General features: G+C 28.4%; 1 protein-coding gene across 1 annotated transcript; it reads right to left on the reverse strand.

Moving 5' to 3' along the window:
- Nucleotides 1-111: 111 nt before the first annotated feature.
- On the reverse strand, nt 112-20,833 carry LOC105146351 (ATP-binding cassette sub-family G member 4-like). The gene is made up of 11 exons (XM_011056537.2): nt 20,266-20,833; nt 16,544-16,854; nt 14,018-14,191; nt 11,862-12,072; nt 11,066-11,161; nt 3,795-3,937; nt 3,535-3,703; nt 3,193-3,293; nt 2,935-3,090; nt 2,292-2,410; nt 112-2,084 (listed from the first exon to the last, which is right to left on the reverse strand). The coding sequence occupies exons 1-11, from the start codon at nt 20,423-20,425 to the stop codon at nt 1,859-1,861; spliced, it is 1,866 nt and encodes a 621-aa protein (XP_011054839.1). The 5' UTR covers nt 20,426-20,833; the 3' UTR covers nt 112-1,858.
- Between the last annotated feature and the right edge of the window lie 6,280 nt (nt 20,834-27,113).

Genomic DNA, 27,113 nt, shown 5'->3' on the forward strand with positions numbered 1-27,113 from the left:
ATTTATTTTGAAGGTATTGAATGTATAAACTTATACAACGCAAGTTGTTTCTTTTCTTTTTAAAACATAACATTATATTGAAAGGAAAGCAGGGAGTTTGTATCATCAAACTAAAAGCAGAATGTATAAATTTATTTCAGCCAAAGAAGTATAAATGAATTTAGTTTTCTTCGCTTAGGTGTTATTTCCGACTAAAGATACAAAAAATTAAATTCTAATTAATTTGTTTATCCTTTTTGTCTAAGAAGTAATTTGTATTTTTTAGTTCCGTTATTCATTATGAAAATCTATAGTATACGTAACATGAACAGACTTTCGCAGAGAATTACGGAACGAAGCCTCTATGTTATTTATGTACGAAGATAAATTAAATAGAAATTCTGAGTTATTTGACATTCTCAACTTTGCTAAATTAACATATTGATTATTCATATTGATCATTCATTTAGATATTTTAGGACATTATATTTAATTAGGATCTTATATTTAATTTATATTATATACAAAATAGAATTTTTATTATCTTTTAGCATTATAAGCCAAGAAGGGGGACTTGATTCACATTTTTTTACCTTATCCATCCGTCCATCCATTTTTTTATGTTGGCTTTTTTAAATATAATCCTTAACGTACAAATTTCGATATACATATACAATAGTTTCTCGTTATTTCTATCTTTATTTACAATATACCTCTGCTTATCTCTCCATTACCTCTTTTTATTCCAAATTTTCTTTCCTTAAAAATCTTAATCCTTTTCTCTCAATTTCTATTAACTTCTAATTTTTATTTGTTCCTGTTAATCTATTATCATTTCTATCTATTATCTCATTTCTACTCTCTTTATATTTCTTTTTCTTAAGTATTATTTTCTTACCGCTATTACCTGTGTATTTCTATCTTTTTCGTGATCTTAAATTTCGCATTCTTTAATACTTCAAAATTTTTGTTGCCTTATTTTTCTATTTTTTATTCTTTTTTTTTAATTTTTTTTTCTTTTTCGCATAGTTTTCTTATCTCTATCTTTTTTTACTACAATTAATTTTCTTACTCGTCTTATATATTTTTCTGCAATTTTCGCGATTTAAATCTCTAATACCGCCCATCTTCTTTAATATCTATTTTATCTTTCTATACTTTATATATATTTTACTTCTTCCACTTTCTTCATTTCTACATCCTTCTACCAATCTGGTTTATTTACAATTACCTTAGCATCTTGCCTTCTTAATTTATTGCTAATTTAAAACATTAAAAACACAGTGCTTCTACTCTCTCTATACGTGAGTTTGAGGAGACGTAATATTAGCGCTATTTGTATTATTCTATCTTTCATTCATTAGATATATAATAAGGATAGAATGGCACAAATAGCACTAATAGCATTTCCCCGAAAGCGATTGCTCCAACTTGCTTTGACTTTAAATGACACTTTAAACTCTATCTTTTCTCTGCTTTAAAAAGAGAAAGTGAGAGTTTTTAAGCCTCGCTTAAAGTCAAAGTAACGTTGGTGCAATCTGGCCTTAAACACATAACACTTTCATTCAAGCTATTTAACCTAATTTACTTTTAAAAAAACGCAAATTCCTACTGTCATCATAATCAGTTACCAACGCATAGTTTGTTCAAACTAGAAATTATAAAATTCACACCTTTTTTCACACGTTGTTATTACTTAGTGTAAAATATAAACAATTTACAAAACTGTTTATATTCTTAATCCCATTATTTTTCTTGAGATTCTGCATATATTGCAGATAGAATTTGCTCAATAAGTAATTTTTTATTTGAGATATCTTGAGAACATTTTTTTGAGAATATACGTATTATAGTTTGAGGTGAATATTAATTTTACTCATCATTTTTTTGCATAATAAATTTTCCAATGAAGTATTACATAATGGATCGCGTGTAAACAGAGTATCCAAGAGCCAAGTATTATCGGAATTGCATAAAATGATACTGTTGGCATGTTCGACATTGAGAGAATCTTGCTTGGTGAACGTAAATGACAGTAAATTTCCGAGCACTTCAGATTCGATCGGCCAAGATAGATCGCCTGCATTATCCCTTCAAATGCATATCTGCAATAAAATGTAAATTTTTTTAATTAAAAAAATAAAGTAAACTATATAGATGTACAACAAAAGCATGTTCTTGTAGAGATTTTCAATAAATAACCATTCTAAATAAAAAAAAGATGATTAAAATAAAAAACATTATATCTAAGTAATAATAAAATTAAATGCTACAAGTTTTTAATTAATAATTGCAGCATTATAAAATTATACCTGAAATAGCTTGTAATACTTAAAGGCTGCAGGTACGGCGACATTTCTTCTATTTTCGTAAAAAATCCAGCGAAGAGCAATAATGGTATATGAGTTGCCGATATTAAAAACATACCTAACTGAAAGAAATTACGTTTAGTTTTCTATGTTTTCATACTAACTGTAAGAAAGAATTGAATTGAAATTTAAATATCGTAAACTGATCAAGGAATTGGAAAATTTATCATTATAAATGACTCTTATAAATAATATGATTATAGTCGTCTTTCGTATATAATATGTTGTAATATGTTAAACTATTATAACTTTTTTCTTGTTAACATTTTTAATATTAATTTTAAAATAGTGTAATACAAATAAGGGAAAGAGGCCATATTTAGTTCAAAGAGGATTTTAGTGTTTACATAATAATATTTTAGTGCAAATTTTACAATTTCCAGTTCAAGCAAACTGCGTGTCGATTTGTTAGTCTTGAAATACAGTCGTAAACTGAAATTGGAGTATATCATAAGTTAAATTAAATTCACATAAAAATAACATTAGGCACCAAAACCCGCGTTGATATGGCTTTCTTCACTTATTTATTGAACATTATTTCTTGGTCAATTTCTATTTAAAATAATAAAAGATATCGTTGAAATACCTCAGTACCAAATGCCGTGCCTGCAATTATTCCGACTGTTTGTCCAAGCATCATACTCAACAGACAAATGCTCCACGTCTTTAGAATTCTATCATATTCCATTGGCTGTCCTGTCATATAGTATGATATAAATACGAAGGCTGATGTACAAAGTATCTACAAAATAGACGATTGTTTATTTTTATTTAAAAACAACAATCATATTCAGTTTAACTTAATATAGTTAGTAATAAAATTATAATATTGTATTGAACATACTTGCATCACGAGATCCGTTATTATTTTTACACTATAATAGGATCTCAAAGAATACCAATTATTTAAATATTCCTTTAAAAATACTTCCGCTTCTATGGGAACTACAATCAAATGCATTTTTATCATGACACAATTTATGAAATTCATAAATCGCGTTTATTATAATCTTAAATACGATAATATTGTTAAACGTCAAGAATATTGCCAGAGATTTTTCAGTTTTTTAAACTTATCTAAAAATTATAGTAATATATAATTTATAATATAATTTGTTTGACAATAAAATCATATAATTAATACATTACGTTTATAAATAAAAAAAGAAGAAACTGTATCACTTACACGTTTGTATTGTTCGTTCAGCATTCACAAAGAATAAAAATAACAGAAAAAAAAACAAGCAAGCGATATTACTATTCACTTTTTCCGCATCGTCACCAAAATTATAGAAAACTGTCCCTAATAACAGCGCGACACTGATGTGCGTCACAAATCTTATTTTTGTTAAGACCTGAAAAATTAATTCAAAAACAACAGTATTTTAATTTTTCAATCCGATTAAAAGATTACTTTAAATATTACTTTTGAAAGTTTCTACTCACTGTATCTCTCTTTATGTAGATTAGAGCTCGTAAAAATAAAATTTTTTGCTGTTGCCATGTCGACTTTTCTTGTATTATGTTTATTAGTGTACTTGTATCACTTGTTTCACATTCTTGCTTGGGATCAATTAATGAATTCAATTCTATAAAAATGTCAATTATTCAGTCAGAAATGATAATGGAATCGACATCGAATCAACATCGATTTAATGTCGATTCCATTATCATTTCTGAGAGACGACTGGGTAGTTATTATAAAAATTATTAAGAGTATTTTAACAGTCATCAAAAAAGGATCCCGCACAAATCTTATGAAAATTGAATTTCAATTTTCGAATTGCCTGAAAATTTGATATGTTATAGATCTTGTCGTCCTGATAAAAGAGTCTCTCTGTAATGAACCATTTGATCTCTACGTGGAATCATTTTTCAAAACGAGCTAATACTATATTTTATTTTCAACGAGTATAGTGCATTTCTACGTTATTATTTGCTCTTTCGGTGTATATTTTTAAGCAAAAAAATTATAAGAATAATGTTGACTTAATTGTTTCTCATAAAAAAACTATAAGGATATCAAAATGATAACTTAATTTTTGAGATTTAAGTCAATGCTGTGTTGCTTCATATCTAAGAAAATATACTTCTCGAATAAAACCTAAGTATTCAACCTATTTAATAGTTTTAATTTTTCTTCAAAGATATTGTTATTGAAAGTCTTTTTATTCCAACCCAAGTAATAGCAACTTTAATTCTCTGTCAAAATTATTACTCCTTGAAAAAAAACTAATGTAGCAAATGAAAAATTAAAACCCAGATGTTACAATTTTAACTAATCAAATTAAATTCTATCAAATTAAAAAGTATAAAACGCAAGTGGTACTATCTTTTGTTACTTAACTCTAATAATATGTATCATTCGTATAAAAGATTTGATATCAACAAAATTGGCGCCAAGTTAAATTCCATACAAAATTAAATAATACTCAATGAGAATGAAATCGATATCAAATCGACATCGATTCGTATAAAAGATTTGATCAACAACCAACGCCAACTTAAATCTCATACTAAATTAAATAAAGAATACAATTTCTAATTGCGTTACTTTGTCCATTCAAGCGTTACCACAAAAAGTTAAAGAAGTAAACACTTGGCGCTGCTAGATCACGGTATAACATAGTGCTAAAAACATGAATGTAAAATAAGAAAAATAAAAAACAATTTTATGAGAGTAAAAGTATCTAGCGTAGGTATATTTTCAATTGGGTTAAACAATCGAATAAGTTACGAAAGTTGTGCAAGCTATAAGGTTTAAGTTTAAGATAAATAAATTTGGATTTATGAGTGTAATGAATCCTTTTAATTAAATAGTAAGTGTTAATTCATGATTTATATTTTTACGGTACAACTTTTTTTTAACTCAGTTAAATTAAAACGAAAAATTTCTTATTCATAATTCTAAATAAAATAGCATTTATGATGTATTTTTAAATGAAACAATGGATTTTCTACTTACAATTTTAAATAGTATTCATGACTCATTTTAAGAAAATGGACTATTAAAAGAAAAAACTTTTTTTTATTCAATTGGATTAAAGAACTGCATTTCCTATTCAGAATTTTGAATTTAGCAGTATTTACAATGCACAGAAATGGCTGATATTTAGATTCAACTGGATTGAAAAACTGCATTTCCTATTCAGAATTTTTAATTAAGTAGCATTTTTATATAAGTAAGCAGTATTCACGATGCATACTACACCACACAAAATACTATAATATTATTTTTAAATTGAAAAGCATAGAAATATACTCCATGTTATTCCTATAAATGAATAAAAACGCATTCAAGATTGAAAAGAAATAGACATTTATTTCATGCAATTTCTATAAATGAATAAAAATGTATTCAGGATTAAAAAGGATTCATTTTAATATTCATGAATCTGTATTTCGAAAAATCTTCATTTTAATCTATTTCAATCTATTCTCTTTACTGGGAGGGTACTCTATAATTTTGGCATTCCATTCTTATCGCCCCATAGACCAAATTTAGAGAGACTCTACTGTGTATAACGTAGAATTATATATATATATATATATACAATATTATTATATATAATAATATATAATACAATAAATAAATATAATTTTAATTATTGTTTTCTTATATTTTTTATTGTTCAAAACTTTTTTAATACGAATTTTATGAAAAAATAGGGCCCCATATTTACTTTTGCAATAGGGCCTCAAAAACTCTTTGCACGGCCCTATTTCATAACTACTTTTACAAACAATTCATTTTAAAGCTACTTTTCACATTTGTTTTCATAACTATTTATATTATTAGTTCTTATCAGTTAAATATTTCTTTCGTGTAAGAAAATTATATTTTTTTAATAAATAAAATTAAAATTCATTTTTTTATTGAATCTTGTGATACAAAACTCACAATAATCAAACACCCCGATTTGTGAGAAACAATCAGGTGAATATTATCCTTATAATTTTTTATTTAAAAATATATTTAGAAAGTGCAAATAATGACGTAGGAATGCACTGTACATGTTGAAAATAAGAAATTGTAGTATTAATCCATTTCAAAAAGAAATGCCTCGTGAAGGTCAAACGGTTTATTACAGAGTCGTGCCTGTAAGAGAGACTTCTTATCCTGACAAGATCTACAACATATCAAATTTTCAAGCAATTCGACCGAAATTCAATTTTTATAAGGTTTATGCGGAATCCTTTGTTTCTCACAATTTTGTATATATAAATTATCTTGCTTCGTATTTTTTATTGAATAATATTAATTTTATGTTATACAAAGATAGTACTGAATATCTAGTTGATTCAATATTTCTAAGAATTTTAATTTCTGTAAAGAATGTTATTCAATACGTAAAATTATTTTTTATTTAATTATCGTGAAGCATGATAAAAATATTAATAAATTAATATAAATTACGAAAGTTAGTTTCGAATTAGCTCTCGCCGCGAGCGGACGTACTTGTGGCCCGCTGTGCGCGTTTGTATTGTATGTATACATAAGCTGATGTCGAAATGAAACTTAATAACTGATTAAAGTATAGTGATTATATATGTAAGACCGAGAAATGGAAATTACCTCGACGGGTGTTGCCGAGAGAATGGACAGTGTGTGAAGAAAGTTGGACTCTGGTGAAAGGTCTTAAAAAAAGAACTAGGACGAGCCCTACTTCTATTAAGGACACTAAAAAAAGGCAAACCACTATAAAAAATTACTGGCTAAACAGCCCAGTGCCAGTAAGTAACACTTTCAGTGTTCTCAATTCAAATAATGAAACTGAAAGCAAGGTCGAAAAACCAACGGAGACTAAACACGACAACTCTCCGAAATCGCCTCCTATATACGTAAATAGTGTACACAATGTCAAACCTCTCATGGAAGTGTTAGCTAAAATTGATGCTAAATACACTTTGAAAACGATATCTACTACAGAAATTAAAATCCAACCGAGCACCTCGGATAAATATCTACCAATTGTGGAGGAATTAAAAAAGAGAAAAACTGAATTTTACACTTTTCAACGAAAACAGGATAAGAATTATAAAGTTGTTCTCAAAAATATACACCCATCTGTTGACATCGAAGAACTAACAAACGAGATTGAAGATCATGGTCATAAAGTGAAAAGAATAAATAACATCAAACGGTACACCAATCAGGATCCTCTTCCTCTCTTCTTCGTCGAAATTGAAACAAATGATAACAACAAAGAAATATATAAAATCAACAGACTTATGAACACTGTTGTCACAATAGAACCTCCTCATAAAAAAAGAGATATTCCTCAATGTATGAGATGTCAGGAATTTGGGCATACTAAAAATTATTGTCACAAAATGGCAATCTGTGTAAATGTGCCGGTTCCCATTTGACTCGCGATTGTCTAATTAAAGAAAAAACAACAGAAGTAAAGTGTGCAAACTGCAGTGGAGATCATCTGGCAAGTTACAAAGGTTGTACGGTTCGAAAGCAACTACAAAAGAAATTATTTCCGGCTTTAAGAGATAAAACAATTAATCAAAATTCAAATTTAAAAACTAAAGTTGTACCTCCGCTTGGAAAAGTAACAAAGCCGAACGAATCTTACGCACAGGTTACCGTAAGCGGTGTTTACAAACACGAGCACCAAAATCACAACAATAAGGAAAGAGCCTCATCGACAGAATTTGTACATAATAATAAATTAGAAGAAATGATGATTCAACTAATGAATAGAATGGATACAATGTTAAATCTACTCACTTGTCTCATAAATAAAATATCAAAATGAACAGTCTGAAATTATCCATATGGAATTCGAATGGATTAAACCAGAGAACACAAGAATTGCAATTATTCATTAAACTCCATGATATTGACATTATGCTTGTGTCAGAAACACATTTTACTAATAAGAATTACATACGAATTCCTAATTACAGTATATACACAACAAATCATCCAAATAATAAAGCACACGGTGGTACAGCAATTATTATCAAAACATCAATTAAACATCACGAAATTGATAAATACCACAAAGAATTTCTGCAAGCTACTAGCATTATGATTGAGGACTGGTCTGGGCCCTTAGTTATCTCTGCAATTTATTCCCCTCCAAAATATGTAATTTCACAGCAATTATACACCGAATTCTTCGAATCGCTGGGACACCGTTTCATCGCAGGAGGCGACTATAATGCCAAACATCCCTGGTGGGATTCAATGTCTCCTACTCCCAACGCTAAGGGGCGTCAGCTGTATGAAACTATACTATCTAATAATTTAAGCACAATTTCAACTGGTGAACTTACTTATTGGCCCTCGGATTCTAATAAACTTCCCGATTTAATTGATTTCGCAGTATCAAAAGGGTTAAATCCGTTTCATGTAAAAGCGCAATCTAGCTTGGAGTTAACATCTGATCACTCTCCAATCCTTGTCTGTAGAAACCAAAATTTCTCTTATGGACATAAACAACAAATTGCACAATAAAAATACTGACTGGACTGAGTACAAGACTTATATAAATAGCAATCTAACCTGCAACGTATCCTTAAAGAAGCCTGACGAACTTGAAAACGAAATCGAAAAATTCAACATTCTTATACATCGTGCTATCAGTGCCTCTACTTCAGGATACGAATAATAATAATAATAATAAAAGTAAGGAAGGTGTTCCAACCAGTATTAAAACTAGGATTTTGGAAAAAAGAAAGTTCAGGAAAATTTGGTAAATGACAAGAAACAGTGCTGATAAAGCCAAGTTGAATAAGGCCATCAAAGATCTCAAAACAGTTTTGTCTGAATATCAAAAACTCAAAATTTCAAAATTACATCGAGTCCTTGAATGTCACCAGGGATAGCGATTACTCGCTTTGGAAGTGTACAAAAAAAATTAAACGGCCTCAACAATTTATTCCTCCTATCAGGAAGAGCGACGGAAACTGGGCAAGAACGAACTCCGAAAAAGCTGATACATTCGCTACCCACCTATGTACAACTTTTCAATCCACGTCAAGAGAGGTTCCCGAAGAAGAAGAAAGTACCTTAATGCTAGGAATTAAGTCTTTCCCGGATGATGATACATCCATTCCGCAAGTTAAAATCAATGAAATTAAAGGTATTATTAAAAATCTTAAATTTAAAAAAACTCCTGGCTACGACAATATTGATGCTAAGATCATCAAGGAATTACCAACTAAAGCTGTAAGGTTCATCGCAATATTAATTAATGCTTGCCTTCGCTTAGCATACTTCCCAGATCAGTGGAAGGTGGCACAAATTATTATGATCCTGAAACCTGGAAAAGATCCAAGTATTGTTTTTTCTTATAGGCCTATTAGCCTACTTCCTATAATCTCAAAAATATTAGAGAGGCTCTTTCTAAATAGATTAAATAAATATATTACTAATAGAAATCTTATTCCCGATCATCAGTTTGGTTTCCGTAACTATCATGGCACCATTGAACAAGTGAATCGAATATTAAGTAAAATCATTGAAGCTGTGGAACGAAAAAAATACTGCTCGGCCGTGTTTCTAGACGTAGCACAAGCTTTCGACAAAGTGTGGCATGATGGATTATTATTCAAATTGAAAAACTGGATCCCAAAAAATTATTATTTATTCCTAAGGTTATACTTGAGCAATCGTACATTTCAGACCAAAATCAAAGACACAACATCTAATCTGTATTCTGTTAAAGCTGGTGTCCCGCAAGGCAGCGTCCTGGGTCCCACGCTTTATTTGTTATTCACTGCTGACCTATCCTCATCACAAGATAACATCACAACTGCAACATATGCAGACGATACTGCATTACTATTCATTAACTCGAGCCCAATCCTAGCCTCACAGAACTTACAAGAATATATGCACAAAATACAGAAATGGTTCCAGTTGTGGAGAATTAAGATCAACGAAAACAAGTCTACACATGTCACTTTCACTCTTTGTAAAATGACTTGCCCTAAAATACTTCTCAACGACAAAACAATACCTCAACATGACCGTGTTAAATATCTCGGGATGCATTTGGATCGTCGTATTACATGGCAAGAACATATCTGGACTAAGCGTAAGCAGTTAAATCTGAAACTAAGGAAGATGTATTGGCTCTTTGGCAAGAAATCTCAATTATCAATGTCTAACAAAATTCTCATTTACAAATGTATCCTTAAACCGGTCTAGACATACGGAGCTCAACTCTGGGGAAGTGCTTCTAAGTCCAATATTAATATAATGAAAAGGTTCCAGTCTAAGTGTTTAAGAATAATCACAAATGCACCTTGGTTTGTGCCGAATGAGATCATTCGGAACGACCTGAACATTAAAACCGTTGAAGAGGAAATAACTAGGATCCGCTCAAGATATAAAGATAGACTCAAAACCCACCCAAACAAATTGGCTGCAGTATTACACAGAAATAGGGAAAATTCAAGACTGAAGAAATTCCAACGATTATGACATTTTTCATAAATTCATAATTTATATTTTATTTATTGTATTCTTAACCTGAGCCTCATACTATAACTTCTTATATTATCCTTTTTAATATAATTTTGTAAATGAGTGCTTTCCAGTGGGAGAGTTACTTACATGTTACTCAACTTTTGTAAAATATAACATTTACTTAGTGTCTTATTGACAGATTGTAAATAAATGGGAGAAAAAAAAAAATTACGAAAGTAATTATTAATAAATTGTTATAGATTGAAAAAATAATATCGAGACTTACTTTTATTATGTAATTTGAATTTTTCGCATTCATCACGACAAATTTTGTATAGATTCTCTAAGTCACCACCTCTTTGCTCGGTTATTACTTCAAGCACTGCAATTAGAAAAACGCAATTAATATTGATTAACTTTTATTTGTAACATGTTTTTAAATCACTTTAATTTCTAAAATAATTTTTAAAATAATTTTATAATTTAAAAATTTTGGCAACTGTTTTAAAATGTACTTATCATAATCTAGATATGACTGAATAGATTTGTAAATAACACATACAGGGTTGGCCATATTCGACGGAAAGATCTGGCAACACTGTAACTTTTGACAGAGATGTTAGATCGAGTAACGACGTTTCCCATGATTAAAAAAAAAAACATCTTTCCGTCGAATATGGCCAACCCTGTATATATTACGGTATATATATAAATTTTTATAAATTTTATCTTAAGAGTACATCTTCTTCAAAGATTTACATAAGTTAAAAAAATATTATTAAAATAATAATATTGTTACAGATATTCATATTTCTTTCTTATTTTGATTCTTATTCAAATATTAAATATTAAATAAAATAATAATAGTCTGCTATTTTTCAAAATTTGCAAAAAATATTTTTTTAATTTTATAAACTTTACACTATATGATAAATAAAAGAAGAAACCAATTTTAAAGTTATAAAAAATATATGAGAAAAATGTGTATAGCTCTATTCTTTGTCAATACTACTCTTTTCCAAATTCTTCTATCTTATCTTTTTATTTATGTAATCAAGACGGATCGGTAGAGTCAACATTACCAAATTCGGCTATGTTATAGAAGCTGGGACACGTGAATCCGGCAATATTGTACGTCTTTAAAATCTCGCTCTTTGAACCGCAGTACATACTTCTGCCTTGACTCAATACCATAATGTTATCGAAAAGCGAAATTATTTGACTACTGGGTTGATGTATTGCACAAATCACAGTGCAATTTGATCTCGACATATCATGCAGCATGTTAACGAGCTATTCAACACAAATTATACATTCCGATATATCATATTAAGAGCATTAAAATTGAACGTTATTACAAAACAGTGCATTATAACATTTTAGCAACATTGCAACATTTCAGTAAATGAGTTAATGTTATTTGTCGTCATTTTGATATACTAAAATGACTTCAAATAACATTAGCTGATTTGTTGAAATTGCTACGATATTATATTTCTAGAATGTTCTGTGTATTCGTGCAAAAAAATTATTAACTTACAAAATATAATAATAAATATCAGTTTATATTAATTAGGAATGTATCATCGGATTCATAAACACGTATAATCATATATAAAATATGTCCATACATTCTTGTGTAAAATTACTTTTTAGTGTAATAGAAATAATAATAATGTGTAAAAACAAAAAATAATTAAAGGGATAATTTTCGCATTGTTCGTTTTAGAAAAAAAAAATTTGGAAAAATACTCATACACAATTGTGCATAATTTTATTCAACTTTACTCAGATTTTTGAACCAACTGTCATTCAGATCACATATAGTGAATTTAATATCCATGTAATCAAATGCCCTTAGTTCAATCTGTACAAGATTATTGGTCATTAATTACTGGTTTATCAAAACAATATTTAATTGAAGCCGTTGATTATCTTGGACCTTGAATCGACCACAGATTATTCCAAGAGTTTGTCATGTAAGTTTAGAACCAACGAGATATTATTCTTTTTAAGATAATAAAAATTTAATATAAAATTGTATTTGATTAATAGTTAATTTAGCAATTAAAATAAATGAGCTCTTGGATACATAAAGACATATAAAAACAGAAACAACAGCAAATAAACCAGCATTAATCCGTTTATATATTTTTTTAACTTATGATGTTTATGTTATTTATATGACAAATACTTTTCTTAACTATTAAATATTTGTATTAAGGATCCAAATTGGCGATCGAAACGTTTACAATTTAATGTATATTTAATGAATAAATTAATTAACACATAATCAACTAGTGTCAGCTCTTATAGGCACTTTTATACTTTATGATTTTATTTATATATAATTATATATTATGCATAATTGTGTATGAATATTTTTTTACATTCTTCCAAACTTGTTTTCTAAAACTAACAATGTGAAAATTATCGCTTTAATTATTTTTTATGTTTTCTCATTACTATTATTATTTCTATTCTATACTAAAAAATATTTTTATAAAAAAAAAAGACGGATGTATGAACATGGATATATTTCATATATGATTATATATCTTATTATCGTTTGTGAATATTTATGTATGTTTATACATATTTATATATATTCATGCATAAAAAATTTTTTACTGGTCAGATCTGAAAAGAAACGTGACATTGGATATACAATTTCTCTATTCTATTTAAAAGAAAAAGATAAAAAGGAAAACAATTAGAAAAATAGCGATAATAATTTTCTTTAGAAGTTTTGAGATGTTTCTTATTAAAATTTGGAGAGATTATTAATATTTTTTGATTGATTATGTTGAAAGTTTGCAAATAATCGGCGCATAGTTATACTTCTAAGGTAAATTAATTCATTTAAAAAATACATTCATAATATGTAAATATTAGTTTAACATCTGACTGTGACCGAAAATGACGCTTCACTCTTTAAATAATTTTCTTTATCTCGCCGTAAAAAGAAAAAAAAAGATGAATATAGAAAGTATAGAAAGTTAAGGTGAAAAGAATTCAGCATTAATGACACGGATTTTCAATATAAATAGCCGAATATATTGCCGAATACTAATAACATGCGGCTATCCGGCGGAAGAGTAAAAAAAGGCCGAATAAGATCGGATATCGTATACTTTCAAGATATCCAGTACATTCCTAATATTATATAATTAATATTATATGCTTTTGAAACGATCGTTAATAATATATAGCTGTATTTAGTAATATACGTATATACCTGATAAGAGGCCACACTATCGAGACCGCTTGTTGGTTCGTCTAATAATAGAATAGATGGTTTAGCAATTATTTCCACGCCGATAGAGAGTCTCTTCTGTTCGCCACCACTTAATTTGTTCGCTAATGTGTCCAGACAATTTGATATACTGAGAGTTTCCGCTATATCGTTTACCTGATAGAAATAAATAAATTCCATACACAGAAAGATTGCAGAAACATTGCAAAATGATTTCACTGAAATATTGCATAGTTGTAAAACGTTGTTGAATCATTGTTGCAAAATTCCAATAATATTAAGACGTCCGGTTTTTATTATATTGCAACAAAAACGTTCCAGCAATATTGCAATGTAATGTATTTGGATAAATTTTTTACGACTCTAAAATGAAAACTATTTCTATACACATACCTCACTAACTTCAATTTTTCTACAAATCGTATTTCTAGTGATATGCGCTTTCCAAAAGCAATTTTTTATGATAAAACTATAAAATATTCTAATAAATATAATATTAATTCTCAGGGACAAACTACAAATATTATCCACATTAATATAATAATACAGCTTGGTATGTTAATCATGGATTAAGTTAATCGCAGTGATAAATTAAATTAAATACTATGAGAAATAATATGTATGTATATACATATTATTTCTCATAGTAATAATTAATGTATGTATATACATACTATTTTTATTAGATAAAGAATGTCCAAAATTTGCGATTCAAAATATTATCAAGAAGGTTTTAATAAAATAAAATAAGAAAGTTATTCGTAAATTTTTATTTTAAAGAATAATTTTTTAGATAAACCTTTAAATATAGACAGTTATAGATTACATTTAGACAGCCATAAGTCATGTATGCAGTAGTATTACTAAGTGCGTGCACCTCTCTCTCTCTCTCTCTCTCTCTCTCTCTCTCTCTCTCTCTCAGTGCTCACTAATACTCACAGGTAATCATCTAAAGTAGTCTGTAATTGACAATATTTAAACCTTCATATCTCAGAAACTCTTGCTTAAAATAAAAATTTACAAATTACGAATTTACGAATTTACGAAAGACAATAAGATTTTTTTATGTAGTGAAAAAAGCTCACTATGACAAGATAGTTATTACGTATACATTCTATAAAGATGATTTATGTCTTTAAAAAGAAGGCTCACAAAAATAAGCCGAAACATGTAAGTGTATTATTATATAATAAAGAGTTTTGTGTTATATCTATATTATTTGCACAACGACCGCGTCCGATTTCTATTGCCCTCTTATCTTCAAATTTCTTTTGCATATGCTTAAGTTTAAGAGAAATATATCCAAGCAGAATACAAATCATTATGATCATTATTCCAAAATGATTATTAAAAGTTATTTTTTAATCATTTCCAATTTATTTTGACGTTATCATTTCAATGTCATTTTGACGTTATCGTAATTTGTTGCGTTCTGTTTGGGTATATCTAGACATATACCTAATTAAATGCTAAAAATAATCTCGAAAACGTTTGGAAATGCTCGAAAGTAAAAATAATAAATGCTAAGTTAGTATTATTAGCATATTAGCATCATGGTGTAATCTATTTTGGAACATTTTTAGCAACATTGTAGTAAGGTTACAATGAACTAATTACTATTGAACAAATGTTTTCATGCAAAAAAATCATTTAATATTTATAGCGGAAATATTAAGAGAAGCTACTATACTCTTTAAATCTGAATCAGATAGTCATTATGCCAGTAGCATAAACATACATAAATATTTATAAACATGTATAATTATATATGAAATATGTCCATATATGTTTATATATTCTTTTTTCTTTTATAAAATTACTTTTTAGTGTAATAGAAATAATAATAGTAATGTGAAAACATTAAAAATAATTGTAAAGGCAATTTTCGCACTATTTATTTAGAAAAAATTAAGTTTGAAGAAATGTAAAAAAATTATTTATGTATAATTATATATAAAATTATGCATAATTATCTATGAACAATTTTTTTTATATTTGTCCAAACTTGTTTTTTCCTAAAACAAACAATGCAAAAATTATCCCTTTAAATATTTTTTATGTTTTCACATTATTATTATTATTTCTAATACACTAAAAAGTAATTTCACGAAAGAAAGAAGGATGTGTAAACATGTATGATATGTATTTCATATATAATTATATATGTTTATGAATATTTGCGTGTTTATATTTATATATTATTATATTGTATGTTTATATTTATACATATTTATACATATTTATACATATTTATACATATTCATACATATTTATACATATTCATTCTCGAAACATTTTTTACCGGGTAGTTAGATCACATAATAAAGATTAGCTAGGTTAAGGATTTCACATTTAATTCACTGATTACCAGTGGCATACTTGGCACTGATATCAGTGATTATCCACTGACTTCAGATTTAGAAAGTACTTACAAAGCTATAATGACTTGATTTTGTCCTCTATGTATACGAATACGCTTGAAAAGTTTCTTATTTATGTTTTACTTACAACTGAACAAATTGCTTCTTTGCTCTGATTAATGTCAAGTTTCAGTCGAGCCGCTATATAAAGAGTTTCTCTAGTTGTGAGGAACGGTAATAGAGCCAATTGTTGCGGCACATAGCACACCTGTTTCCGGAATGTCCCTTTATTTCGTTCAATGCCATTTATAGTAATGGTGCCCTTAATGTCCGTCAGTCGTTTGCCCGATATGATTTTCAGCAGAGTGGTTTTTCCTGCACCGGAAGGACCGATTATCACCGTAACCTTCCTCCGTTCGAAGTATCCCGTCACATTATGTAAAATCGTTTTTTCAGTCTCTATAAAATAATAAAATATTCTTCTTTAACCATGTTAAAGCGACATAAAAAACACGATATTCGTCATCGGAGCGTTTTTTTTTTTCGTTATACAACCAGAAGCAACTGCGATTATCTTCTGTCCTTGAAGACGAAGATATAGCTTTAGCCGTGATCGCTTCTGAATCAGTGAATAAAAATGCCTACAATTAGTCCGAAAAATCAATTCGACTCGCAGTTTAATAATTACATATATAGTATATAAATTCACTTGAAATTATTTAAGAACTAAAGATTCAGCTTTGACCGTTATATGGACTTTATTTCTTATTGATTATGTATTTACATGTACGATAGAATAAAATTCTTATTATTTATATTATTGAAATAAAGATGTTTGTTTTCGTATATGTACTAATGATCGATTATTGCGAAGAATATCACAAAAGTCTCGATGGTATTAAACAGAGCAGTTTAAGGTCGGAATCTTTTAGCCTAATATTGAAATGTGTCGGTATTTACGCCCGTTTCTATTCCTCATTTTATTGCTGTTTTAATGCGCTCGGTCTCAGGGATGACACTAGTCTGAAATCGTTAAAAGTTTTTGATCTATGTCTTTCACTATAGTTGTACTCAGAACACAACAGTTTTTTGTTGATGGTCAACACCATCTAGTGACAAAAAACCGCGGATACTTTTTAGATCCAATATATAAAATTATATATTATACATAATTATGTATGAGTAATTTTTTTTACATTTTTCTAACTTGTTTCTTTTAAATAAACAATGCGAAAATTATCCCTTTAATTATTTTTTATGTTTTCACATTACTGTTATTATTTCTATTACATTGAAAAATAATTTTACAAATGAAAGAGAGATGTATGAACATGCATGTGAAATCTGCATCTGAAATAATTTTTCCGAGCATGTGTAAAAATGCCCCCATTTCAGTCGTGCAAATAATTATACCTTTTGGAATAACGATATAACGTATTTTTTTTCTTAAAGTTCACGTTTTCCTCTGGTAAATGTCCAATATAGACAAGTACTTTCTGATGACTTTAACATATGCCAAGGTCACAACTCCGACCAGCAAAAGGTTTTAGCCCGTGATCGTCCTTTGTTAAAAAGTTATTACAAAAAAAATTTCAAAAATAATGTATATTATTATACGTATATTATATTTCTGCTACACATACAATATTAAATACGTAGGTTTTGACTTTCAACATGAAGCTATTTTAACCCCCCCTCCTCTCTCCCTCCTTTTTTAAGGAGCGCACGACTTTCATAATTATACTGTTGCACAACGTTGAAATCCACGTGCAATAGTACAATTATGGAAGTCATGCATCCCTTAAGAAGGGGGGGGGGGAATGAGAGTAGCTTAGCGTAGAGAGTTGTGTGCTCCTTATACAATAATTAGCAACTTTGATTGTTAATAACTTTTTGAGGACGACCGCTAATATCTTTTAAACGTCATTCGGGGTCATGACTTTGACCACATATGTCAAGTTATCGGAGAGTGCTCCCCTATACTGGACATTTGTCATATTTTCTATCGAGATTTGTGATAATTACAAAGTCAGTCAAAAAACGCCGTGGAGATCCAGACATGTAAATTAAGATTTTAAAACGAAATATGTATATTAAACTGCTTCAGATAAAGAAAAATAATTGGAGATATAAGTGATTGGAAATGAATATAAGTATAGAGTAAAATCTCCATAAGCAATAGTATGCGCAGCACCGCATGAAAAAAATTAGATTGGGTGGTACAGTAAAGCTATAGTCTACTGCGCGAAATTAATATCAATTATTAAGAAGATTTGATGATTTAACAACTCGCTAATGTTATTCAGCTGTCAGCTTTGCTACTGTAACATAGAAAATTAATTGTCTATATATTACGATTATTGACAGATTTGCTGAATCAGTTTTATCTGTGTTCTTTTTTTGTACGCCACTAGATAGACATCAGTTCTTATTTCTTACAAATAAAATCCCGTAAAGATTAATTAGAATAAAAGACATAGCATGAGATTTTTTATCTGTCTTCTATTGAGATGATTCTTTGAAAGTGAGATTCCAAAATGGGATTCCAAGATGAAACTTATATTCCCAAGATTTTAAAGTTATTTTAATAAATTTTCAGCAACATTTCTGACATATTTCAGAAAAGTTTTAGCAATTTTAATAACTTTTTAGCAATATTTCAAAAAGGTTATAAGTTTTTTAAATGATCTTTTGGCAATTTTTCTATAAGGTTTTAATTACAAAAATCGCGATTTGCTATTCAAGAACTTTCTGTCTCAAAAAATACTAGATGGGGTGAAAAGTAACCTCCTTGACCGCCAGAATGCGCCACTACTGCAAAAAAGTTTATGGTGCCTTGTAGTCCGTTCATATTTAGGCAAACATGCCAAGTGGCAGTGCGATACTGCCCTTAGTTTTGTTTTGAGAGCTGATTGTTGTTGACGTGTTTGCGAAAACGATTTTCGTTCTCTCATAAAACATTATTTTTTGAAAGGCAAAACGGCGAAGGAAACAAAAGAAAAGTTGGATAAATATTATGTGGCTAATACTCCGTCAGATTACACCGTCAAATATTGGTTTCGAGAGTTTCGTGGTGGCCGCAACTCCACTACCGATGAAGTCCGCAGCGGCAGGCCCTCCGATGCGGTTACCGAGGAAAATGTCAAAAAAATACATGAAATGGTGTTGGCTGACCGGAAAGTGAAGGTGCGCGAGCTAGCAGATGCTACAAAGATTAGTACTGAGCGAACACGCCATATTTTGGGCGAGATTCTGCATAAGAAAAAAATTTTTTTCATTCCCAAGGAGGTTACTTTTCACCCCACCTAGTATTGCAGATATGTCGCAATTTTTAAATGTTTCATTTTTCATTTAAAATATTTTTGAGAAATATCTCTGAAAAATTTTGGTGCTACACTACACAGACTTTTATATAGAAGTCTGTGTGTGTTTGAAATACTAACATTTATAATGTCTAAGTACAGTTTATTTTCTACTTGACGTTTATTTTCTACTCAAATACTATCAATTTTACAGAAAAACTGCAAGAGACAAAAATCATTAATTTTTTTCTCATCAAATTTTAAGAATTTTTTCAGAATTTTTTATCAACTTTTTACTGCATTTTCTTATTTTCGATAAGTCAGGCCGTTACTATGATCCAAAATTAATGCACTGCAGTGAGTCATCGATGGACGCTTTTGGCATGCAAAACGTGACAGTACTATATATTTACAACATGTACCGTGACACATATATACATCGACGTATATGACGGTATATACGTCAACAACATGTTATTATTCCGACAACATGTTATCGCTAAAAAAAATTTGGATATCGTGAATGTAAAAAAATTTCAACTTTTATAGAGATGATAAATGAACTTGCCTTTACTATTGCAAACTGAATAACAAAGATCGTTGAATTCGATGCACATTTGCGCGTTCCGCGATTTTTTGGGTTCCAACAACTTTTCCGATTCCTCCATATGGATCTTACAATCGTTATCCACTATTCTTGCAACGTTATTATTGTTTGTTTTCACCATTTTGCTAGACTTTTATGAAATTAGCTTCGTCGTCAATTCATTAATTAAAGAGCTATAATTATTAAGTATTTTATCAGTTGCATATACGACAGACTGTGCACTGAATTCCGATTTTATGACTGCTCTGATATCTTGTACTGCTGATTATAAACGTAAGCAGAGACGTATCTAGTAGGAGGAGTTAACGAAACTGATTCCTACCGCGAGCATAAATTTAAGAGAAGGGGAAAGAAAAAAATATCCTAGAAATCTATCTTTAATTATTACCTGTGTCTCATTATCAATCAAACACAAGTGATTTACAGTTTAATGTATATGCCATGTAGTAAATTAATTCTTTTTAGCCAAAGAGAGAAAAGTGAAATTATAACTTTTTCATGAACATAACACAAATTTATAAATATCTAATAAAATACTGTTTCAACACATTATATCCAAAATGTTTTTTTATCTTACATCTTTATACTATGTAGTTTATATGATGTAATTTTTTCAAAATTAAAATGGATAGAAAAAATAAAAAAAAATAAAAAAATACTCAATAAAAAATATGATGATACTTTTACAACAACGTAAGTTTTTAGTACAACATAAGGTTTAATATTAATTTAAGTTTCTCTTAATAAAAAGAGAATCATTACAAAATCATCTTTAAAAAAAATAATAAAGATACAAGTATAAGTTTTTTGAAAAATAACTGCAGCTACTTTTAAAAAATAAATCTCGAATGATACGTTTCTTTGTATTCTCATTCTTCCTATTCCAATCCAAGTAGTAATATGTATATAACTTTAATTCTCCTTAAAAAAATAATATCACAAAATTGCACTAATTAAAATAAAATTTATACATGTTACACTACCTAACTGATCCTAAGTGATATGCATTTACGAATTTTAAGAATAATTTTATTTTGACCTAAATAATATGTTGTATTTTTTTTGTTTTAACTTAACATTCAAAAATATATTGAATATAAAAAACTAGATGCTGAACTGCTATACTAAATATATACAGGGTATTCTGAGATATATTACCAGTACTGAAAATAGTTACGTAAAGATTTTCTGTGCTGCATAGATCGGGAACACACAGTCATGAAATACTAATTTGATAGAAGGTAGGCCCTAGCTATAAAAAAACAACTCTAATATTTATGAACTCAGCAACTGTGAATACATAGAGCACATAAGAACTATATCGATCTTGCATTGTCAGAAAGGTTACTTTTAGTCGCCATTAGACGCTATAGCAGAAGTAAAAACGGAGTTATCATACAAGTGTCATAGACTTCAATTCCACAAACGATAGCACATAAAACATCTTTTTTGATATAGCCTGTATATCGATTGAATGAAACCTTTATCATTGCGGAAGAGATAATAATAGTTCAATATTTTCCTGTTAACTTTACTTGTTATCAAGGACAAAATATTGTTTTTTTTAGAAAAAGGAAATAGTTCTTTATTAGATTTTTTTGTAAAAGAAAATGATGGAGTAAAAAAGAAATAAGCCGCATTTGAAATTTTTAATATAAACTATAGATACAAATTACAAAAGTAAGATTCCTTATGACAATAATAATTAAATAATGAGTAAGTTGGACAATTAGGAATCGGCGCTGTAAGTGGTATGCTTAAATGACTAAAATCGTTATAATCTAATGATATATTTCTACAATTCAATAATGTATGTTTCGGTTAAATTCTAGCCTTCTCAGCGAATATTTCAAGAATTGCATTTCATTGACTGATGTACAGATTCTGTTAGCTAATCTCCCATACATTTTCCCATGACCAATTGGTGAGCTCTTAAGAAATTAAGACCTTGAATATAATGTTACTTTATTTACAGTGCCGATTCTTAATTATTCAAGTTACTCATAATAATTTTGTATCTATTTCCATGTATTGCAAAATTATAATAAATGCTGAATCAAGAAACATCTTAAGATTCCTTATAATAATAATAATAATTAAACAATAAATAAATTGGGCGATTAGGAATCTTTAAGATCTACAGTAAGTGGTGTGCATAAATGACTAAATTCGTTTTTCCGAATAATATAAGTCCGAATAATATACATATTTTAATAATTAAATGACGTTCGGCTAATGTCAAGCCTTCATCAGCGAAATTTTTATAAGTTGTATTTTAAAAGAACGGCATAATTTAAAATAGACATAGAACTATTGAATCCTTGTTATCGTTGTTTTCTGTTTGATTACTGATTATTCATATCAAATGATAAACAAATTTGACTTTAGTCGTTTCATTTTCATTTCACTGTGAGACCATCTTGCAACCATCAACATCGTTACTTTAATTTTATTTTATCGACATATTATAATACACTCCAATTTTTATATTATATACACAATTTTTATATTATATACACATTCAAATGCTAATTATTTATAGATTATTGTTACATCTTTGTGCGTTGATTCATGAGATAGCTCTTTAATCAATCAATTTATTTTCTGTCAACATATTACAACTAATATTATATTCAAGGTTAAATTTCTTGAGATCATCCGGGTCATTAATCTGGCGGCTATGAAAAAATGTATATGGAGATTAGCCAATGGAAATCCACATACACATCAATTAATGAAACGCAACTCTTGAAATATTTACTGAAAAGGCTAGAATTTAAGCCGAAACACACGTACAGTGTTAAATTATAAAAATAACAATAATAAGTAATTATTTTTTTCTTTTCAATTGTTTTCTTTCACAAAGTTTAGAGTAGTACAGTTCGATACATAGTAATAGTAGAAAAGCTCTTTCGCTTTATTCAAAATATTCTGATAATTAATTTTGCAATTATTTTTTCAATTCTATTAGTTCATCACTTTCTTATTCGATTAGTGTTCTCAACATAGATTTTAGTATTATGTGCTATTGGTGTTCGTTTGTTTAGTTAGCGATTGTTTTTCCTATATTAAACTATTTAGTTTCGCAACAATTTAGAGCTGTGTTTGACATATTTTACAATATTAGTTGTGCACTATTTTTCATGATTCAGTTTTATTGTTTAATTGCATTATGAACAATTATTGAGAGAGGTGTAACACAAGCCAGAGGTCTAACGCAAGAAGAAGAAATACAGAAGTAAGAAGTAGTTTCTTTCTAATATTTAACATATTTTCTAAATGTCCTGAGTTATCTAAATTAACTTTAAACTACAGTTTTATCGTTCAATTTTTTATAAGCAACATTATTACTTACATACTTGATCAAAATAAAATGTAATGATTAATACGGAATTCGATTTCAATGTGATGGCAAAGGGATAAAATAACATATTTTATGCCTATATATACGAGTTTTTGAGAAAGTATGATGATGGTGGCTTGATAAAATGAAGCAGAACGTAGCTATGCGTAATATTCCATGTAAAGCTGTGATGTAAGAGTGCCTCATTCTCAGCATCTATTGCTTGGACAACAAACGGTTTTAGTGGGTTGTGAGTTCCATCGAGAGGAATAAAATAGCATGGTTTGAAGTGATTCTGACCAAAAAACACTCTTCCTTTGTGTTTAATTTAGAATCGATTTCAGAGATAAATAAAGATAAAAAGAAAAGTTAAGGCTTCGATCAAATTTTGATTAACTTAATCAATGATTAACTCTGCCGGTAGAATCGCTTTAAGACAAAATCTTTAATACAGTTTATTATTCTTAATCTAGTACATTGCTAAACATAATTTCAGTACATTATTGAACATAATTCAATTAATTAATTTAATAACTTTATTTGTATTATTTAATAAAACAGTGCTGATTAAATTAATCGAAGTTTATTAAAGTAACTCTAAATGATTATTGGTTATGCAATGTGTACGAGTATGTTATAGATATAATTGTGTCACAAAATTTAGAACTTTATAATTTTTCAGATTTTTTGTACTTTGTCTAATTTATATTAACAAAAATAAAACTAACAAAAATAAAACTATTTTTAAATAAAAAATAAAAAGGGAAATGACGAAGGAATACTTCATCTTTCTATACCGATTTACTTCTTTTATTTATTCTAGCATCTGTATTTATCTTCGATATACATATTCATTATGTGGCAATACATATGTGCATAATTACCTAGTACAAGTTTGAAAAAGTATGTTATCATTTCTTATGCACCGGAAATAACATTGATCCGTACACGTATATTACATAGTTAAGTTAAATTAACTATGCAATTGTTTTGTTTATAAAGAGACAAATAATTTTTAGTTACCAATGTTGTACACAGAATTTTGTACAAAATATGCTATAAATTAATCATTAAATAATTGTAATACGGATTTTAGAGTAAAGATATTTATATTATTTAAATTATATCCTTGTGTATAAAAATGCACTATAAAACAAAAAACAGGTATCCTATTTTAAAAAATCCACTTAAATATCTCAGAAACATTATGTCGAAAAATGTTTCAGATAAAAGTTTTGTGAATTCGAGGATGATATCATTAGTTCCCATACAGCACGGAATTGCAGCGATATTGCAGTTTTTCAATTCAATTGTATGTAGCTAAATTTAATTGAAACCTATTGAATCCAATTGAATTTGAATTGAAATCAATTAAATTCAATTGGATTCAAAAAAAGTTATCGCTATTTAAAACACGCATTTGGATAAATAAAATTTCAATCTGTTTTAATCCATTTTCGTTTACTGGAATGTTTTAAGAAGTAAGTTATGAGAATATGCAAAAAAATGGGAAGTCCGATTTAAAAAAATTCAAAGTGACATTAGAACACCTCGTGACATTAGAACTTAATATCTAATTATTATAATTATTATACATTATAATTATTATATCAATATATTATCTTTTTTGGACTTTCAGACTCATACAAATCAGTTTTAAATTTTAAATTTTTAAATGTATAAGTAAACAGATTAGTTGGGCACAGGTATAAGTTGGACCTTGGGACATACAAATATCTTACAATTAATAGTCAAAACACGTATTAACATATTTATTATATAAGACAGTATGACGACTATCGCACTGAATACTGAATATATTCTTCACGGTTGACTGTTAATGGACGAACATATACGCTTTTTCATTCTATAATTAAACATTATAATTAAACATCAAAAAGTAAAATTATTAGATGAGTGTTCTTCTTGGTCTACGTGATCAAAAAATCGATGTCGATTCGATGTCGATTTCATTATCATTTCTGACTTGGATGAGCAAATAAATATCATTAGTTTACAAAATTTCAAAACATTGGAAATTAATATTGTTGGCAAAATAATGGCATGTGATGAATTTGCATTTCATATATAGCTTCGTGCCGACAACATAATGGCACGTATATTTTACATGTCATCAAGATGCTATTAATCGCTATCATCAAATTTAGAAGTTACATAAATTAGCAACATTTCACGCAATGAGGAAGCATTTTTCCTCTAGTTTATCGACATCTTTTGCAACGACTGCTTAACATGACGGCATCTTAAACTCATTTGACGATATATCAACTCGGAAAAAAAATTTAAATTTAAAAAAACGGCAACGTATGAAGCAATCTAATAAAAACCAAATGGTCTTTTAACATAAGTCATTATAGTATATTTTTAACTATTTTATTCAAGTTGCTATTTTATTTATGATTTTTTAGTTATAAAATAAGTTTTCAGTAACACAGTACAACAGTATGACAGTACAACAAATTGAGTCAAATAACATGTATTAAGAACGTTCTTCGACTGCAGTTGTGTTCAACCTAATGAGCACATTAATACTCATCATTATGAAAATTTTTATGAAAATTTAATTCATTTTTATATAGTATAAGATATTCCGTAAGTGTTAATGTGTTTATATAAGTTTTTTTATACAATATAAAATGTTTCCCGCCTTTGCTACTACCGCCGGTCAAAAAAATTGCGACTTATTACTTACTTTGCTACTTACTTTGCTCAATGATTTCTTAAAAGCGAATACCGGAAGCCATATTCAAACAAATTTTATATTATTCCTTGTGATATCAAATTTTATGTCTCATTGTTTCAAAAAATTGTTAAGAAAAACTTTTTTACAGTGAATAAAAAGACTATTTTCCAATGAGCTTCAGGGATCCTATGTATACACATATGTGTGTGTGTATGTGTGTGTGTGTGTGTGTGTGTGTGTGTGTGTGTGCGTGCGCGTGCGTGTGTATATGTACATATGTATATATATATGTACATATGTATATATATGTATATATATATATATATTAGGTGTTGGAATTAATTCGTAGCGTTTTTTAATGAAAGAATGTTATTTATTTCACATGAGCATTAAAAAATACATTAATGAAAGTACTTCCCATCACTTGTAAAACGCTACGAATTAATTCCAACACCTAATATATATACATATATTTTAAACTTCAACTTTAAAGTGGAATATCTCGATTTTTAATTCCGCTCCGGGTATTGAATTTTAAAGAACATATGTTCAAGACACTAAACAAACTTATTCTGTAAGTTCCAGAAAAATCTAAAGAAAATGGATTTTTTCAGAGAACGTCCTTAACTAACTTGTCTTATAAATTGAGATGTGCTTATAAATATAAAATATGTCTTTATTGCGTTTTCTGTTTTTTTTTTATTAATTAAACATAAAATAATTAAAAAGTTAAAAAGATGTCTTTAAGAGCCAACACAGGTT

The sequence above is a fragment of the Acromyrmex echinatior genome, chromosome 3 (assembly GCF_024713525.1).
Source record: "Acromyrmex echinatior isolate Ae372 chromosome 3, ASM2471352v2, whole genome shotgun sequence".
NCBI classification, from domain to species: Eukaryota; Metazoa; Arthropoda; class Insecta; order Hymenoptera; family Formicidae; genus Acromyrmex; species Acromyrmex echinatior.